At 41.2% G+C, this 18,348-nt stretch overlaps 2 protein-coding genes across 2 annotated transcripts; one reads left to right on the top strand and one right to left on the bottom strand.

Annotated features, from left to right (window-relative positions):
- Positions 1 to 3,168: 3,168 nt before the first annotated feature.
- On the top strand, positions 3,169 to 4,442 carry LOC135612368 (probable carboxylesterase 17). The gene has a single exon (XM_065108571.1). It carries the CDS (start codon positions 3,265 to 3,267, stop codon positions 4,285 to 4,287), a length of 1,023 nt encoding a protein of 340 aa, XP_064964643.1. The 5' UTR covers positions 3,169 to 3,264; the 3' UTR covers positions 4,288 to 4,442.
- Positions 4,443 to 8,355: 3,913 nt separating this feature from the next.
- On the bottom strand, positions 8,356 to 18,038 carry LOC103969489 (pyruvate, phosphate dikinase, chloroplastic). Its single transcript, XM_009383030.3, has 19 exons — positions 17,740 to 18,038; positions 17,443 to 17,676; positions 17,220 to 17,357; positions 16,376 to 16,538; positions 16,029 to 16,264; positions 15,441 to 15,569; positions 15,042 to 15,221; positions 14,221 to 14,358; positions 13,129 to 13,293; positions 12,680 to 12,841; positions 12,280 to 12,369; positions 11,805 to 11,943; positions 11,162 to 11,339; positions 10,773 to 10,902; positions 10,098 to 10,226; positions 9,663 to 9,800; positions 9,129 to 9,206; positions 8,911 to 9,002; positions 8,356 to 8,684 (listed from the first exon to the last, which is right to left on the bottom strand). The coding sequence occupies exons 1-19, from the start codon at positions 17,821 to 17,823 to the stop codon at positions 8,642 to 8,644; spliced, it is 2,646 nt and encodes an 881-aa protein (XP_009381305.2). The 5' UTR covers positions 17,824 to 18,038; the 3' UTR covers positions 8,356 to 8,641.
- Between the last annotated feature and the right edge of the window lie 310 nt (positions 18,039 to 18,348).

Raw genomic sequence — 18,348 nt, 5'->3', positions numbered from 1 at the left:
TATTTTACCCTTGTACTTTTTTGTTATACCCATTTTGTGAGACTTAGAATTCTTTTTGATGAGATTCATCTTCGGTGAAGATATGTTATTCTTGAGCAAATATCTATGATCTTGATGTTATTGTGATCCTCTAGTTATTCTAGAGAAGACTTATTGTAAACCTGTTATCATTACTATTGATAGTAGAAGTATGAGATGGACTACGGTCCCGTGGTTTTTCGGGTTTTCCATGTTAAAAGATTTGGTTTTATTGTGTGGTTGATTTTTTACTCTATTATTTATGTGGTTGATATTTCTATTTGGATATAAGTTGGTATTTTGATGAGGAACTCATTTCGATACACAAAGAGGGAAAAGAATATTCTACTTTAACAGGTTTTTTCCCAACAAGTGGTATCAGAGCAATAGGTTGTTTGGTGCTAGTTTTTCTTGTGTGATTGAAATGGAGCAGTCAAATGGTATGATTAAATTGAACTCATCAAATTATTTTACTTGGAGACGTCTGATGGAAGATTTGCTTTATTGATAAGCCTATCAAGGTTAAAGATAAACCTTTTACTATGGACAATGAAGAATGAGAAGTTCAACATAGAAAAGCTATTGCCTATATTAGAAGATAGATGAATATAAACTTGCATGAGCATATTTCAGATAAAACCAGAGCTGATATTGTTTGACAAAGGTTAGAAAATATCTTTACGAAAAAGACAGTAGGAAATAGAATTGCTCTCCTCAGAAGACTTATAAATTTGAAATATAAATATGATGGTAATATTATTGAGCACATAAGCCTATTTTAGAGTCTTGCAAACAAGTTGGTTGCTATGAAAATGAATATAGATGATGAGATGCAAGGATTATTACTTCTCAGCTCTTTACCAGAAAGTTGGGAAACATATGTGGTGACTATTTAGTTTTTTGCCAAAGCAGTTTGTTCCCTACTTGCAGGTCATTTCAAGCTTAGTTCGAAACAATGTCCGACAAGCGAGAAAAAAAAAAAAGAAATGTCCAGAGTGTCTTACTTATCTGCAGTAGGTAGTTTGATGTATGCTATGGTTTGTACTAGGCCAGATATAGCTTATGCAGTTGGAGTTGTTAGCTAATTTCTCCCTAATCTTGGAAAGGAACATTGGATAGTAGTGAAATAGATATTAATATATCTAAGAGGTACTTCCAGGTGATACTGATTCCAAGAAGTTCACTTCGGGATTCTTGATGACATTTGCAGGAGTAGTCTCTTGGCGATCTAAGTTACAGAAGTGTGTTGCTCTATCAACCACAGAAGCAGAATACATAGCAATTACTGAATCTTACAAGAAAGCTTTATGGATAAAAAAGTTTCTACAGGAATTAGGCTTGAAACAGGAAGGATATACTATTTACTATGATAGTCAGAGTGTCATTCACCTCTCCAAGAATTCAATATATCATTCTATATTCAAGCATATTGATGTGAGATATCACTGGATTCGTGATATGCTTGAGATGAAAAAATTACAATTGAAAAAAGTGTATACTAATGAGAATGGATTAGATATGTTGACAAAGTCTTTGCCTAAGGAGAAGCTTGAGGTATGTAGGCAAAGCGGGCTTAGTATAGCCCACCATATGAGTTGGAGGGAGAGAATTATTGGGTCCAGCCGATATGTAGGGGATAATTTGGGTCATAAGCCCAAATCAATAATTAAGAGAGAAAGGGCAAAAAGGTGAGGGCAGCAAATTAGAGAGAGGTGCGAGCGTGTGCAGTAAATGTGCACAGTGAACGTGTGCGACGATGTTGAGAGAGAAAACAAGAGAGAGAGAGAGAGAGAGAGTAAGGTTTTTGATATTTGTGCCCCAAATTTTATGTAAAGAATCCTTACAGTAAGCTCTACAATCCTAACGGTGTTGATCTACATTTTACCCTCTCTGAGGTATTTTCCTACTATACCCATTTTATGAAACCTAGAATTCTCTTTTGATGAGATCTAAGATATACTATTCTTGAGCAAAGATCTATGATCTTGATATTATTGTGATCCTCTAGTTATTCTAGAGAAGACTTATTATAAGCATGTTATCATTACTATTGATAGTGAAATTTTGAGATGGATTACGGTCCCATGATTTTTTTTTGGTTTTCCACTCTCACTATGTGATTGATTTTTTGTTCTATTATTTATGTTGTGCTAGTTGATATTTTCATTTTGATATTAAGTTAGTATTTTGATGAGGAACCTGATGCACAAAGAGGGAAAATAATATTTAGTTTTAACATGTTTTTTCCCGAGGATGCTGGTCTTTCAAAGCTTGAAGTTGACCCACCAAAGTCACCGTGACCAAAGTCAGTCTTCTACTTGTGAAGTTTCAGCAGTGATGCAAGCAAGCTTGATGGATGATTAAAGAAAGCATCGTATATTGATCATGAATAAAGAAAACAATATATTGAGAGCTTTTTACAAGATCACGAAGAATCTTGACTTAGCAAGGAGAGAGAGAGAGAGAGAGAGGGTTCACCACAGTTGCAGGTAGGCGGAGTTGAAGCGTGAGGAGTTGAGACACCATAGTCAAAATGACTGATAATGGCCTTCTACAGGTGCTGATTAGTTAGAAGGTTAGCATCCATTGCTTGTCATCATCAAAGAAATAAACCTTAATTTTCGGGTGGAAGGACAGATACAAAATTTCAAGTCAATTCCAGAAGAGTAGGATGAAGTTTCCAGTGATTCAAGTCAAAGAATTGTTACCTTGTCAATGTAGACATGTCCAAGTCAATGGTTTGACTGTTTCCACTGCTTTGTGGAAGGAAGAAAATGTAGGATAAAGATTCTCATGGCATCCAACTAGAATTTGCTGGGAAGACGTAAATAAAAAAAGATTGAATTCACATTCAGTGTTACATGTTGGATAATATGATATGGGAGTTGCTATCCACCAAACCTGGCGGCCTCATATTAATTATATGTAGTAAATGATACATGACATATGAACTTTCCATGCAACCCAAACCTTGACCTACTTGTTCTTGTCCTTGTCTTGTAGAATACCAATTGCTCAAAATGTTGACTGCTACTTGACTTGTGCTGTAGAATAACCATTCACCTAATGTCTTCAAAACCTCCATGCAATTGCCATGGAACAACCACAAGGAAGCAATCAACCACACCATCGCCCTATAAAACCCCTCCATCCTTTCCCCTCCCCTCTCACCTCGACCCTCTCTCTCTCTCTCTTCCATTACAGCAGCTGGTGTAGAGTGAGTGCATTGCTTTCCTTGGTTCCGATATGGTTGCGAAGGAGATGACACGCAAACGGGTGGTGGACGAGGTCTCCGGGTGGCTGCGGGTCTTTGACGACGGCACCGTCGACCGGACCTGGACCGGGCCGCCGGAGGCACTCTTCCTCATGAACCCGGTGCAGCCCTTCGACACCCCTCGCGACGGCGTCACCCTCCACGACATCCCCGGCTACCCCTCCCTCCGGCTCTACCTGCCGGAGTCCAGCAGTAAGCCCCTACCCATCCTCCTCCACTTCCACGGGGGCGGCTTCTGCATCAGCCACTTCTCGTGGTTCATGTACCACCAGTTCTACTCTCGCCTCGCCGCCGCCGTCCCCGCGGCCGTCGTCTCCGTGGAGCTTCCCCTCGCCCCCGAGCACCGCATGCCCTCCGCAGCCGACGCTGGCTTTGCGGCCCTCTTCCGCCTGCGCAGGCTCGCCCGCGGCCGGGATGGCAGTGATCCTGCTGAGAGGCTGCTCTGCGCTGCTGCCGACTTCTCGCGCGTGTTCCTCATCGGCGACAGCTCCGGGGGGAACCTGGTGCACCTGGTGGCGGCGTGGGCCGGGGAGGAGGACTCGGAGTTCTGGTCGCCGCTCAGGGTGGCGGGCGGCATCCCGCTCCAACCGGGCTTCGTCCGCTCGACTCGAAGCCGCTCCGAGCTGGAGCTCCAGGCCGACTCGGTGTTCTTCACGCTCGACATGCTCGACAAGTTCCTGGCGTTGGGGCTGCCGCAGGGAGCCACCAAGGACCACCCATTCACGTGCCCGATGGGGGACGCGGCGCCGCCGCTGGAGCAGGTGAGGCTGCCGCCCTTCCTGGTGGCGGTGGCGGAGCGCGACCTGATACACGGCACCAACCTGGAGTACTGCGAGGCGATGAAGGAGGCCGGGCAGGAGGTGGAGGTGCTGGTGAGCGGCGGCGTCAGCCACTCCTTCTACCTCAACAAGTTCGCCGTCGACAACGACCCCACCACCGCGAAGAGGACGGAGGAGCTCATCGTGGCCATCAAGGACTTCGTCGGCCGCCACTGATCGACCACCGTCGCCGCGTCTGTGTGTGTACGTACACACGTCAAGTTGACGGGAAGCAAAATATTATTATGTAGTCGATATATCTCGTATTTAAATTCGTGTAATAACTACGTGATTTAATAAAATTAAAAATTATATTAAAACAATTTTAGGTTGTTCTCATGTCACATTTCTTCCTTCAATAGCATGTGTGGACTCATAATTGCCTGTTTATCCCGGCTTGGCCTGACGCATGGATTTTATATCTAAGCATTGGGTGGAGTGGACATGCCTTCCTCAAAACTCCTCTTATCCGATGTGGTGAAAACATTTAATGCGGGCGATTTATCAACATCTAAAGACTATCGAGATAACATCTTCGATCGAGCTTTCTTATTTCTTTGGGTCAGGTAGAGCATAATCCCCTTGTCATTTGTTCGGAAGGGAAGGCTGATGAAGTCAGGCCATACCGCCTATCATTAATGTGAAGCTAGATTTATTTTACCAATTGAGAGATCGGTGAGGAGTGCTTCCTATAGACTTACTTCGAGAAGTCAGGATAGATGATACGAGCTTTTGTCGATGGTCGTAGGGAGTAAATGGCTTTAGGCCTTCGTTTAGATATTGATTATGTGTTTAGATATTGATTATGTGACAGGAGAAGCTGAGGGGTGCTAGAATTCATCCCTATCAACTACCATATCTTAATTATGACAGTGGGGCCAACGAAAGCTCAGCAGCTACTTACAGATTTGAGGATGCAAAGCATTCATTTGCGATACCGAACGAAAGCCACATTCATTGATTGCTTGGATTTATTTATTGTTTAGAAAACTAAAAGCTACCAACCACTAATTGCTATTAACAATAGTGAATTCCAGTCAGAAAGTAGTTAAATATTTAAAATGTCTTTAAAGTTTTCATAAACATAATAAAATTTTAAATTATATTAGTATTCTTTAGAGTTTCAACTAACAGTCAAATGATAGTTAGCCGAATCCAAAAGATTTACTATTATTTAGTTTAAATTAAAAAAATACTTAAATATTTTTTATTCTTACAAAAAAAATGAGTTTTTTGAAGGGCACTAATATAATATATGATATGGTTATAGCTATCAGTGGAATGATAACTAACTGATTATATATATATATATATATATATATATATATATATATATATATATATATATATATATATTAATGAGGAAGAGAGATACCAATGATAATAAATTGTAGAGGAAATGAATGGCTAGATTTATAACTCATCCAGTCTAGTGTGTACACATTCATTTTGCATTTACAGAAATAAATTCCAATAGTGGTAGCATAAAAGATCACCAAATCCAAGAGGATAACATATAGCAATTTTTGATATCAACAGTTAAAACAGTAGTTATAATAACTTCCATGAGGTAGATATCTAACCTTTTCTCTTCTGATTTGGATTTCCCTTGTTACCTTCTGATTGCACCCGAAAAAGAAGATTAAATCCGAAAATAGGCCATGTGTAGTGGAACAGGACCACAGCATTCTAGACCAGATCACTGACAAGTACCTGCTTAGCTCACTGAGAAGCTACTCAGAATCATCAAAGAACAGAGCTGCAACCTCAAGAACAAACTCAGGGATGCTCTCATCCTGCGGTCGGGGAAATCCCCTTTCCATCAGCAGAAACAGATTTGGAGAAACATGGCAAATACAAGACTCAGTAGAAAGAACAAAGAAAATCAATACCAACAAGAAATGGTCTCCATACCTGATGTTAAAGTCGATATATATCCTTTGCAAGTTTCCCAACTTCATGCTATCTCCTCTTGTCCAGACCATGCAGGGAGTAATCTACTTGATGCTAGGCAGAAGTTAACAACAAGAACAACATGAAAGGAATTGCAATGGAATTCAAATGTTCTGGAAGAGAAATTACTCACCCTTCAGTTACTGCTACTAAAGATAAGCCAAAAATTCTCATGTCTATCCGTAGTGTGTATCAGAACTCCCCAGTAGAAAGAAGAAAAGTTCAAATTAGTTCACCATATCCCTTTAGATGAGAAGTGATCCATCTTCAGAACTCTTTGTTTCCTGTCAATGAATGCTATCGTTCCCATCAGTCTCAGCTATAACAATGTCAACCTTCACAATGTGATGATCCGAAGTCCCCTCGGATGAAACCACCCCATGAGGACCAGGCACAAATTAATAGGGTGAGTTTGGTGAGGCCAGCATGTGGTCAACTCTGGTTCCATATTTGCCGGTCCCTTGCACATCTGCAATTAAAGTAGAAAACAAAATAAGCTTAGAAAATGCGACATCCGCGACTATCAAATTAGTCCTTCAAAGATTATATTAAGCTTTAAGCACAGTTGCTGGACCAGTTTCTTTTAAATTAGATTGAAGTATCAGATCACGTTGTCCCTTGGCAACCACAACAACAGCTTCACATTCCCCTGCAAAGTTCTTGGCATCCGAGTACTGCTTCCCCTTCAGGTACTTCAATGTTGGCTTACCAATCTCTTCATGATACTGCATGACATTAATACCCGAGTTTGAGTTGAAGAGAAGGCTTTCTGCAGTGTAGTCTGCTTCATCAAGAGAGTTCAGGCCTCCAGCTAAGATATGAGGTCCATCACTTGAACACAGTATTGAGTTTATCTGTTTCAGCCTCCAGTTCTCTCATCAAGGTGATCAAGATGCATACAATGGAGGCTCAATTCTCCTGCTTTTGGGACATCGATCGTGGTTTTCAGCACATTCCTGCTCATGAGTTGATCAGTTAACGAATTCAAAGATCCATGGTTTTCTTACCTAGAACTGCATTGTTTTGCAGAATAATTGTGTGAAGAAAAAGATATAATGACACAACAGCTTAACTTTCTATTTCTGAATGAACTACTTCATGTGATTTCCGTTTACTAAAATTTTTGTCACCAAAATCCTCTAGGACAGCGATAACAACACTTGTGCTTCAACCGTTCGACACGAGTAATGCATTATAACAGCACAAGAAACATGCTAAATTCCATTTTGTGCATCGGTTTTCTTGTCAGTCTTACACTAATGTTAACCAGACTCCCATCTTATGTCAACATAAAGTGTCCCTAATCATCTCTAATTTTTCTTTCAACTAGCTCAGGAGAAATATTTGATCACTCGATCATCAAGCTATTTGAATTCTGAACTAAACAGAAACAAAAACAACTCGGTAAAAATGCCTGTTAGCTGTTCTAGAATTCAATCAAACAGAGAAGAACAGCATGTTTTAACTACCAAGTACTCAAATGCAAGAAACTAATGAAGGAGACATGACTAAGCATCATCAAGCTTGAAACTTTCAAGAATTTAACTGCAACAAATCACTGAACGAAACGAGTTCTTCGACTGTTCTGCAGAAAAAGAACCTGCCTGAAGTCAGTATCATCGAAGATTTTCTGAGATTTCCACTGCTTGATGAGCCACTTCTTCCACAGTATCGCATTCCCAAACACGAACTCCATGCCCAGCCCCTCCGCCAAGTCCGACAGTGGCTTCATCCCCTTCTCCGCCTCGGCCTTCACATTCATTCTGCAGCCCAATTATATCAGCTCCCACCTCTCGAAGATTTCGTTATCAGGGAGGTTTACGGACACGCTCAGATTAGCCCTTCTTGCCACGCTCCGCTGCTTCAATACGCCCTTAGGTCTGCAATCGGCCGATCGGCACCGCACGCCCAGCGCCATCGAGAACATGGCGGCGTCGAAAGCCGCGACCCGAACCAACCGCGCCGGCCCAGTCGCGGACCGGCCGCGGGTGGCTGATTCGACCGAGTCTGCGGATCACCACGGCGGGATTCGGATTGAGGGCGATCGCGGTGAGGGCAAGAGATAGTAAATGTTTGAACGTAACTGTATGAAGCCTCATCAAGTCACGTTTATCTCTGCCCATCAAAGATAGGAATGTTTCATCCAACGTAAAAGGTCATTAGTTGGTGAAACTTTCAGGTGATGAAGTTTCTTGTGGAGCAAAGGTTGCAACAGTTGTGAGTTCACCAGCACCAATACACCACATCAAAGAGACAAGTATAATGACCAACTTCACAGCACATCAGGCCATATTTGTGGAACATTAATTTCCATGCTTTTTATTTTCTCCAACAAGTGCTTCTTGAACTACAACAGAGGGGATAAAGGCAGTTCTCACCACTGCCATGCATCACTGCTTCCTAGATGACACCACAACACAACACTAACACTACCTGGATACTGCTTTTAAGCTGCTTGCTCCCATCAGCAACTAGATTCTTGATATGGAAGCAATTAGTACTGAGCAATGCAGTACACATTCAGCATTTGGATTACATGTCCAGATGTTCAGGTTCCTTGTGCATATCTTGAACCCTGTCATACTGCCACCTGAGCTGCTGCAAGCCTTGCAATTGGGACCCTGCATGGAGAATCACAAGATGAACTGAACTGTACAGTGAGAACCGGATGCACCAGACATCCAACTAGAAAGCTATATCGGTTGAAAGAATCCAGATGATGCAAAAACCTATATTATGTGACTACAGGATCTTAAAGTACAAAATCTTATGATGTATATGCTGTAGGTTTTTTGCTGAAACTAAGTTTAGACACTGTCAATTGTGAAACTAATAATGTTGCAGAACCTGAATGGAGAACATGAGACGTAGTCCAGTCCAGTCTGCGCAAAGAAAGCAACGGAAGATGGCTCTCCACCATGTTCGCCACATATTCCTAACTGTTGACAGAATCAAACAGAACTTCCTTGTAAGAGTTCTCCCCCTCAGAAAAATTGCTACTGCAGCATTATCATACACCTTCATAGCTAGCAAACCATACGACAAGCACACTTGATGCTTCTCACCTTTATATCAGGCCTAGCTCTACGGCCTCTCTCTACAGCAACCTTAATGAGCTGCCCTACCCCTTTCTGATCAAGAACCTGATTCCACACATGAAAATTTTAGCCTCCCATAAACAGAAATTTCCATGAATTTATAACAATCAACATAAGTAACCAGCATATTCTTGAAAAAGGAAAATTCATCTGATTTTCGAAAATATTTTGTCCCAAGACTATCAAAGAATTGGAGATATCAGTGCATTCACTAGGCATATGAGAACATCGAGAATGCTTTGAAATTTCCTAGTTAACTTGCCAAGTGACGTTTCGGTTTTTTCACTATAGTAAAGAACTATCACATGGGAGGGCTCTTTAAAGATTTATCTTACCACTTGACTGCATTTCTTTTATCCTGCTCAAGGTTCAAAGTAAAAGTGGCACTTCTTTGCTTTAGCTTAAGGTATCAAAACATTTTACAATCTTGTGGAAAACAATAATATTTTTAGCTGTGTTTAGACAATAACCTTGTATTGAGACTCTTGCAAAAAATTTTACCTCAAATGGATCACTTTGGAGGATGCCCTTGGATAAGTAGATTGGCAGAAACTTGCCAACATCATCCCTACTATAACCAAATGTCATTTGTGTAAGATCATTTGTTCCAAAAGAGAAGAACTCTGCCTGTTCAGCAATCTGCCAACATGAAATTTAATACAGTCAGACTAAGCAATCATAACTAGATTTGGAGGTGCTCATGTTATCTTTAGAGGTAACTTGAAAAAGCAACCCCTGTAAGCTAGGATTATGACAAACAGCTTGCTTATCAGTGTTCTCGTCTATCTGTTGCAGACTTAACTCTACTAAACAAATGTCTCACCAGGGGCATGACATATTAATTGGAAAACCTGTGAACTAATCATGGTAGTGTAGTTGTAAACTTATAAAAACTGATTAACCTCATCAGGAAGACAGCTTCCAGTGCACTTTTACCTCGTCTGCAATAAGGGCAGCCCTGGGAACCTCAATCATGGTTCCAACCTTGTAGGTTATGGAGGCTCCCATCTCGGAGAAGACTTGCTCAGCTATCTTCCGTATTAGACTCACTTGATGCTCTAATTCCTGACACTCAAAAGCCAATGGTCAGGAGATGCAGAATTGACTGTATTTTTTTTCTTAGCAAATCTCACCATAATAACAAAATTTTCGCATACTCTACAAATTTAAATATGGTGCAAAAATTGTATGATGTGGCCTTCTTTCACAAAAAGAAAGTTCTCTAGCAACTTTGTAAGATCAAAGACTTTTTCTACAATGGGCATCATGATACAGAGAATAACTCAAAATTTATCCAGCAGTTTCTTAAGATCTTTAAACAATGGTGGCAAAAGAAAAAAAACAAACAGAAACTTCGAAAAGATTGAATAGCATTAATTTCTTAAGCACTCTTTGGCAAGTTGATATTAAGGTATATTCTTCAAAAAATAATCAGTTATATAGCAAATTGATAACAGAATTTATTCTCCTTATCTTTCTTCATTGTTTTCTACTGACAATTACCCATGGCAGCTTACAAATGAGTTTGACAATGACCAAATTGGACATTCAGAACGCTTTCTTCTTAGCTGGAATAATGAGAATGGCAATAATATATGGAAAGGTTCATACCTGAGGTGTCCCTATAAGAGGTACCATTACCTCTGGAAAAACACTGACACCCTGTTTGCTCATAGAAATAGCAGCTTCAAATATAGCACGAGTTTGCATCTCAGTCAACTCTGGATATGATATGCCAAGCCTAATGCAAATTTTTTGTTAGTTCACCATTAGAGTTATTTATATGAATAATCAACATCATTACTAAAAAAGTATCGTTCTCTTCATAGCAAAAGATTTGTTTTAAAATTCTTTATCACTGAACATGAAAGAAAGCAAATTTTAGTTAAGCATTCTATCATTAAATAACACAGGTATTACCAACAAAATTCAACCAGAACTACATCACAAGCTTGCATTATTTCAATTCCACCATAATCAATGCAAGTACTGAATCCAACCTGCAACCACGGAAACCGAGCATCGGATTTACTTCAGAAAGCTTTTCCACCCTTGAAAAGATTTCTTCTTCTTTTGCACCGGTTTCCGAAGCCAGTTCACTAACAATATCCTCAAGATTACCCTCTGGCAGAAACTCATGGAGTGGAGGGTCCAGTAGCCGGATAGTCACTGGAAACCCTGAAAATCAATAGCAGCAATGAAAGATTACATGAAGGCTCCAACTAGATGTACTGTAACAGTAACTGGTAAGTCATCAAATGGTTGTAGAACCTACACCATGCAGAACAAATCAAACACCAAACCTTTCAAGAGGGCTTAAACAACTGTTAGTATTTCTAAAAGATGAGATCATTGCATATTCTAGTACTTCTCCTCACATTCAATGGCATCTTTTGATAAGACAACTCAAAACTAGGATTAAAAGTGAAAGTGATATACACTAAATCCAGGAAAAGCCATAATCTTACAATATGTTGTTCCACGTCTCTCACAGAACTAAGTACATAACTAAAGAGGGCAAGAAAAAAAAGAAGAAAACAAAAGAGGGCAAGACGGATGTTATATAGGATGTGCAATTAACATCTATTAGATATTATTTGGTCCTTCAATGTCAAAGAGACTTGCTTGATAAGAAAATCCTACCATCCATGGCATGAAAGATTCCTTCAAAGTCTGATCTCTGATAGGGCAAGAGGAGGTTTAATGCTCGTTGTCTCTGTTCAAGATTTGATGCCATTATCATTTGTCTGACAGCCTTTATCCTTTCATCTGAAGCAAAGAACTGACCAACATTTGGATGTCAAATACAAAAAAGAAGGTAAAACATATACTCTAGTTTTACACTATCAAGATTCAGTAATGCTTCCAACTTTATAGTTACTGTATTAATCACTCAAGTCTGTTCTTGGATTTATTCTGTTCACCTCCAAGTCAGAACAAGAATGATGTAATTTCAAGTGGAACATCAAACCACATAAATAACAGCCTAAAATATCCATGTGATCAATAAGGTAATTGCAGATCTCATTTAGCTTTAACATTTTCATCATGTCTGGGATGAATTGTCTATGACATCTCAAAAAAAAAAAAAAAGAAGAAGTGGATTGAGTAAACTAACCATGTGCTCTGTCCTACAGAGTCCAATCCCTTGTGCACCATTATTTCTTGCTGTCAGAGCATCATCAGGCGTATCTGCATTTGCCATGACCTAGAATGGTCATTAGATAACATTATTAGACTCTCGAGTGAAATAATCATTTGCAATATAATGAAATCATGAAGCAGATGTTACCACAATTTGACTCAATAATTATTTCTATTCTCATCATGGACGGAGCCTGTCAGTTTTGAACATGAACGCCATGCACATGCAAGTTGACTCAAAAGGAATGATCAGGCAAAGTGAAAGGTAAATCTTGAAAGAAAAAGGCTTCTGACCAATAGAACAATCTTAAATTGTTTTTCAAACATTCAGTTGAGTGTCAATAATATTAGTTTGTCTTGACATTGAGTGATACCTTAAGTTGCCGTATCTCATCAACCCATGACATGAAGGTTCCCAAGTCACCACTCAGAGCTGGTGGAGAAAGTGGTTGCTTCCCTGTAATTACCTCTCCAGTTGATCCATTGAGGGATAGCCAGTCACCTTCATGTATCACTTTGTCTCCAATAACCACCACCTAGAAGTCATAAAATCGACAACAAAAAGCTATTTAACAATAATGATGATCCACATTTTCTTCTTTTCACAATATTAGATCTTATTATGAAAATGAGAAATTGTCCACTGTGGCTGCTAGTGAAGCTTAATCCTGGAAGCCACCAAGGAACTAATGATGGTTGATTTGAGTCAAATTGTTACTTGGTGGTTGCAAAAACTTCCAGGTTTTGGAACTTTAATCATGACCAAGAACTGTTTTGTGTATATGGCATACACCTTTCATACCACTGTTGAGGACTAACTCACCTTATCTGCATCATTTACACGAATATCAGAGCAGCCAGAAACACAGGATTTTCCCCACCCACGTGCTACAACAGCTGCATGGGAAGTCATACCACCTCTAGCTGTCAGAATTCCTTCAGCGGCATGCATGCCACCAATATCCTCTGGGCTAGTCTCTGTCCTCACCTTCACTCACAGAAAAAGTAATGGCATGTCAAAGAAACTAGAGAATGACAAGGTTAAATAAATCTGCACTCTGTAGCCATCATCAATATCTAATGGAATAAGAATGAATGGATGATCATGTAAAAGTAGTAATTTATTGATCTTTCAAAAGAGTAGGCAATCTACTGATGAAAGGAAGGATATAGCAGATATAGAGGTAAAGGTTCAAATGACTTGACATATGTGACAAAGATAATAAACTTACATGAATTGAGTATGATCTTTATAAATCAATAGATTAAAAACATTTGAACAATTGGTTTAGTAAAATGTGACATAATGTGCATATTACTCAATCAAGTACAAGCCTCCATTTACAAAATAACTTGAGCCTGAAACATGTTATTGCAATTTCATACATAGAAAGTGAGAGAGATTACAAAGCTCTAGTACCTGTATCACCATTAAAAGTGGCTAATAACGGGTAATGACTTTGCTAAGTAGATACTAGAAGAGAAACATGATTTTTCTGAGAAAGGCCGCAATCGGCTTAGGAAGCTAGATGTAGCAAATATAAACAAATAACCGTATCATCATTGATCATAACACTATTGAATAATGGCTTGGATTCATTGTCGTCTACAGGTCAGGACTGAAGACAATATGATCTTTAAAAGCATAAAACATATTTCATAAGCTAAAAGGTAAATGGTGGAGATCAAATAAGACACAAACATAGTTGAGATTGAATCTATGTAAAAGCCAAGAATTTCAGAAGGCGCTCGGTCCATGATCAACAACCTAGTAAGTAGTAACCATAAGGTGCCTCTGCTTAACAGTTCAATTGGATCATCCATAAACTCAAAGAAGCTTCAGTATGTCTTTCCTATAAATGTCAAGAAATAAAAGCTGTCTTAAGAAGATTATGCAACAAGAAAAAGAAGTTACCAGAATAACAGCCTTGCCCTGAGCATGCCATGCTTCAGCATCATCAGCAGTGAAGACAACTTGACCAACTGCGGCTCCTGGTGATGCAGGCAAGCCTGTCGCAATCACTTTGTCCTTGTATGCAGATGGATTTTCAAACTAGTCCAAACAAGAAAATAAAATAAAATTCAGCCGAAGAAATCTTGACTTCGATAGCACATATATAAAGTTAAGAGGCCAGCAGGAAGAAGACATCCTTATATCCTTCCACATGTTTGACCACACAGAGTCACAGAGTACACATTTTTGGTTGGTTTCTAGTATCCTAATGAAAAGCCAGGTAAAAAGTGAAAATGATAAGGAAATATATCCATAAACGTTTATGCTTCAATAAAATCACTTTTGTAAAAACTCCACATTGCAACTAGTTAAAAAAATTAATCAAATCCATATTTCTTAAAATATTGATACACATGCATAAGTAAGAATTTACCTACAAGTTTTGGTGCTTATCAAATTACAACATGTCATACAGCTGCATATACCTATGTATACTATTATCTTTGTGAACATGCATATCTTTACACATGCAGCAGCACACAAATGTATATTACTAGAGTTTGTAAGCACTATATAGTCATACATGTGTTAGTTACCATGCACAACAACTTTTCCGTGCTCAGCAATGATACAATGATCTAGGTACCATCCTTATGTTGGTATTTTGGCATTGTAAAGGCTGGTCTGATGAACACCGAAATGAAGTTCTCAACCCTCTTGAGTATGTTAATGGTTTAACCAACCAGAATTAATCAGTTTTAACCTTGGAGCAATTGGTATACCTGTGGATGAAGAAGTTGGTCCACATGACCTGGCTCCACCATCTTAATAGCAGAATGAATATCAACAAGACCTTCTTTGACCATCTCAACTGCAATCTTCACTGCACCATTTCCAGTGCGCTTTCCTGCTCGGCACTGCAGCATCCAAAGCCTATTTTCCTGAACAGTAAACTCTATATCCTGCAACAGTGTAGTAAAAGCAACACAGGTTTAAGGGGAAACATTCTTTCTCTAAGATAGTTCATTTATCTCCTACCAGACCATGATCATGAGACTTGTGAAGCTTAAAAACATCTTAAAAGTGACATATATTGTCTACATTCTTATTTGAATGTCTATATCATGTTTAAGGGGAAACATCATGCTAATTTAAAAGTGACCGTGAACAAAGAATCTAACCATCATGTCTTTGTAATGCCGCTCTAGAATTTCACAATTCTCCACAAGCTCATCATAAGCGTCTGGCACACATTGCTTCATAGTGTCCAGATCCTGTGGAGTTCTGATTCCGGCAACAACATCCTCACCCTGAAAAGAAAATGGCATGATCTGTCACTATTCTAAGTGATTTGTCAAGAAGTACGAAAAACTCAATTAACTGCAACATTTCCACACATATATCAATTAACTTTGCACACTATATAAATGCTTCAGGCGACACTCTGGCTCGTTTTCTCTATTAAGATGATATCAAGTTCAAGAATCGCCTCAGACCCCATGTTAGACTGATTAACGACTAACTTCACTACTTGCCATTATACTTGAAATTTCCAGAACTTCGCTTAAATTGTATAGCAGATGATACGGCATCGCTTTAAATTGTTCATGAATACTTGTCTATCCATGACTCGGATTTATTTAGTTAATTAAACTCACCAAATTTTTTGTTCTAATCCTTAAAAATCATATATGTGCTTTTGTAGTAGTAGGCCATGCACATGAAGAATAACAAGTGATACATGTAATAAACAACACAATGGTCAGCACCTGAGCATTGACGAGGAACTCCCCGTAGAGCTTCTTCTCGCCCGTGCTGGGGTTCCGCGTGAAGAGCACCCCAGTCCCCGAGGTGTTCCCCATGTTCCCAAACACCATGCACTGCACATTCACCGCCGTCCCCTTGAGCCCCGTGATCTGGTTGATGCTCCGGTACTTCTTCGCCCTCGAGCTGTCCCACGAATCGAAGACGGCGATCACCGCCAGGTACAACTGCCTCTTCGGATCTGCAAACGGCGCAATCTCTCAAGATGGCACGCACCAAGGTGTTCGAAACCGAGACCCGCGCGGCAAACCGAAGTATAAGAAGAAGATCGGAGGTGGGAGCTTGGTTCTACCTGTAGGGAACCGCTCGCCTTTCGCGTCGACGTACACGTTCTTGTACTGGGCCACCAGTTCCCGGAGGTCCGCGGCGCTGAGGTCGGTGTCCTGCTTCGCACCTTTTGCCTTCTTCAGGGCTTCCAGCTTTTCTTCAAACAGCGAGTGTGCGATCCCCATCACCTACAAAAACCAAATCATATATCGGTCTCAATTTGGGACGAGCTTGATCGAACCCAATCCTAAATTATTGCTTAGACCGCGCTCGAGTCAATCTTAATTGGCCGTTTGCGAAACGGATATGGACGAACCACTTCCGTCTACATCCGTCCACATCGCAGTTACCGTTGCCGCTTCAAACACGGCACCAAACGCGTGCATGTCATGCGTGCAAAAAGGGTTCGGATCCAAATCATGTTTACATGAGTCCGATATATATCTTTAAATTATTCGATGATAGATACATAGAATGGTCCAATTCAGGATAAACGGGTTCGGGTCGAAACCGAGTGATGAGATCCGATAATGTGCGACATGGGGAGGATGGACCGTATCAACGTAAGGAGGAACGGTCATGACGTGGTGTTTGACCTCAAGTGGATGATGACGACGTGTAGCTTCAAGTACACGTTGGCTTCGAGCGTCATCATTCTTATCCATATCTTTCTTCCTCACAAATCCAAACTGAGTGAATCATCAGATAAACATAACATTTTTACCATAATATTTACGTTTTGATGGACAACATAAGAAATATATTCTGCAAAATTAAGCTTTCTAAACACTAAAAAAGCTAAGCAATAAACAGTGTGCTCAATAGAGAGAGAGAGAGAGAGAGAGAGAGAGAGAGAGAGAGAGAGATACCACATTCCCAAACATGTCCAAGAAGCGGCGGTAGGAGTCGTAGGCGAACCGGTCGCCGCTCTTGATCGCTAGCCCCGCCACCACCTCGTCGTTGAGGCCCAGGTTGAGGACCGTGTCCATCATCCCAGGCATCGACACCTGCACCCAATGCATTGCCACCGTCAACCACCGCCACCCTCTACGCTACATACGACACCAGTTCATGCGATGGCTTCGTGATTACCGCGGCGCCGGAGCGAACGGAGACGAGGAGCGGCCGCGCTGGATCGCCGAGACGAGCCCCCATGTCCGCCTCCACTGCAGCCAGGGCGTCCAGTATCTCCTCCCAGAGGCCGGCCGGCAGCTTGTGGCCGCACTCCTGGTACTCCTGGCACGCCTCCGTCGACACCGTCAGCCCCGGTGGCACCGACAGCCCGATGCTCGCCATCTCGGCCAGGTTCGCTCCTTTCCCGCCCAACTGCACCACCCACCCATCATCGCATGCGTCACGCAGATACAAACCTAACACACAGATACTCACCAAAGCCTTCATGTTCTTGTTGCCTTCACTCTTCCCCTTGCCGAAGGTGAACACCCTCTGATTACGCAGATTAGCAGGAGCCATCGGTAGCAGCTCACCAGAGCTTAGGAACAGAACAAGATGAGTGGCTCCCCGGGGAGGGATCCCTGTTTATAGAGATGGTGAGTGGAGGAGATACGAACTCCCGGGGGAGGGAACCCTATTTATAGAGACGGTGAGTGGAGGAGATACGACCTCCCCGGGGAAATGGACTGTGTGAGAGTTAAGAGGAGACGGCATTCGTCGTCACCCCCATGGCTCTCCGGCTCCCCGCCGTTCCAAATGAGTCCAAACCCTTTTGTCTCACCTCCTTACGTGGAGGGATAGACTCATACGACTCCCCCTCCATGCACGTAGACAAGTGCACGCCGGTCGAGGTTGCTTATCCACGTGCATCCGGACCTATCGCCGTCGGGTCCCGCAGCGGGACCCACGGGAAAAACTGCGGGCGAAGCTCGTAATCCGCCTGGCTAAGGCCACATTTAATCCCTCGTGTGGCCACGTAACCTGTCGCCATTGGACGACATGTGGATTCTGCACGTATCTACATTCAATGAAGCCGACATGTCG

Source organism: Musa acuminata, chromosome BXJ1-2, assembly GCF_036884655.1.
Source record: "Musa acuminata AAA Group cultivar baxijiao chromosome BXJ1-2, Cavendish_Baxijiao_AAA, whole genome shotgun sequence".
Lineage (NCBI taxonomy): Eukaryota > Viridiplantae > Streptophyta > Magnoliopsida > Zingiberales > Musaceae > Musa > Musa acuminata.
Note: the sequence above shows the minus strand (reverse complement) of the source record. Positions and strands in the feature narration are given on the sequence as shown.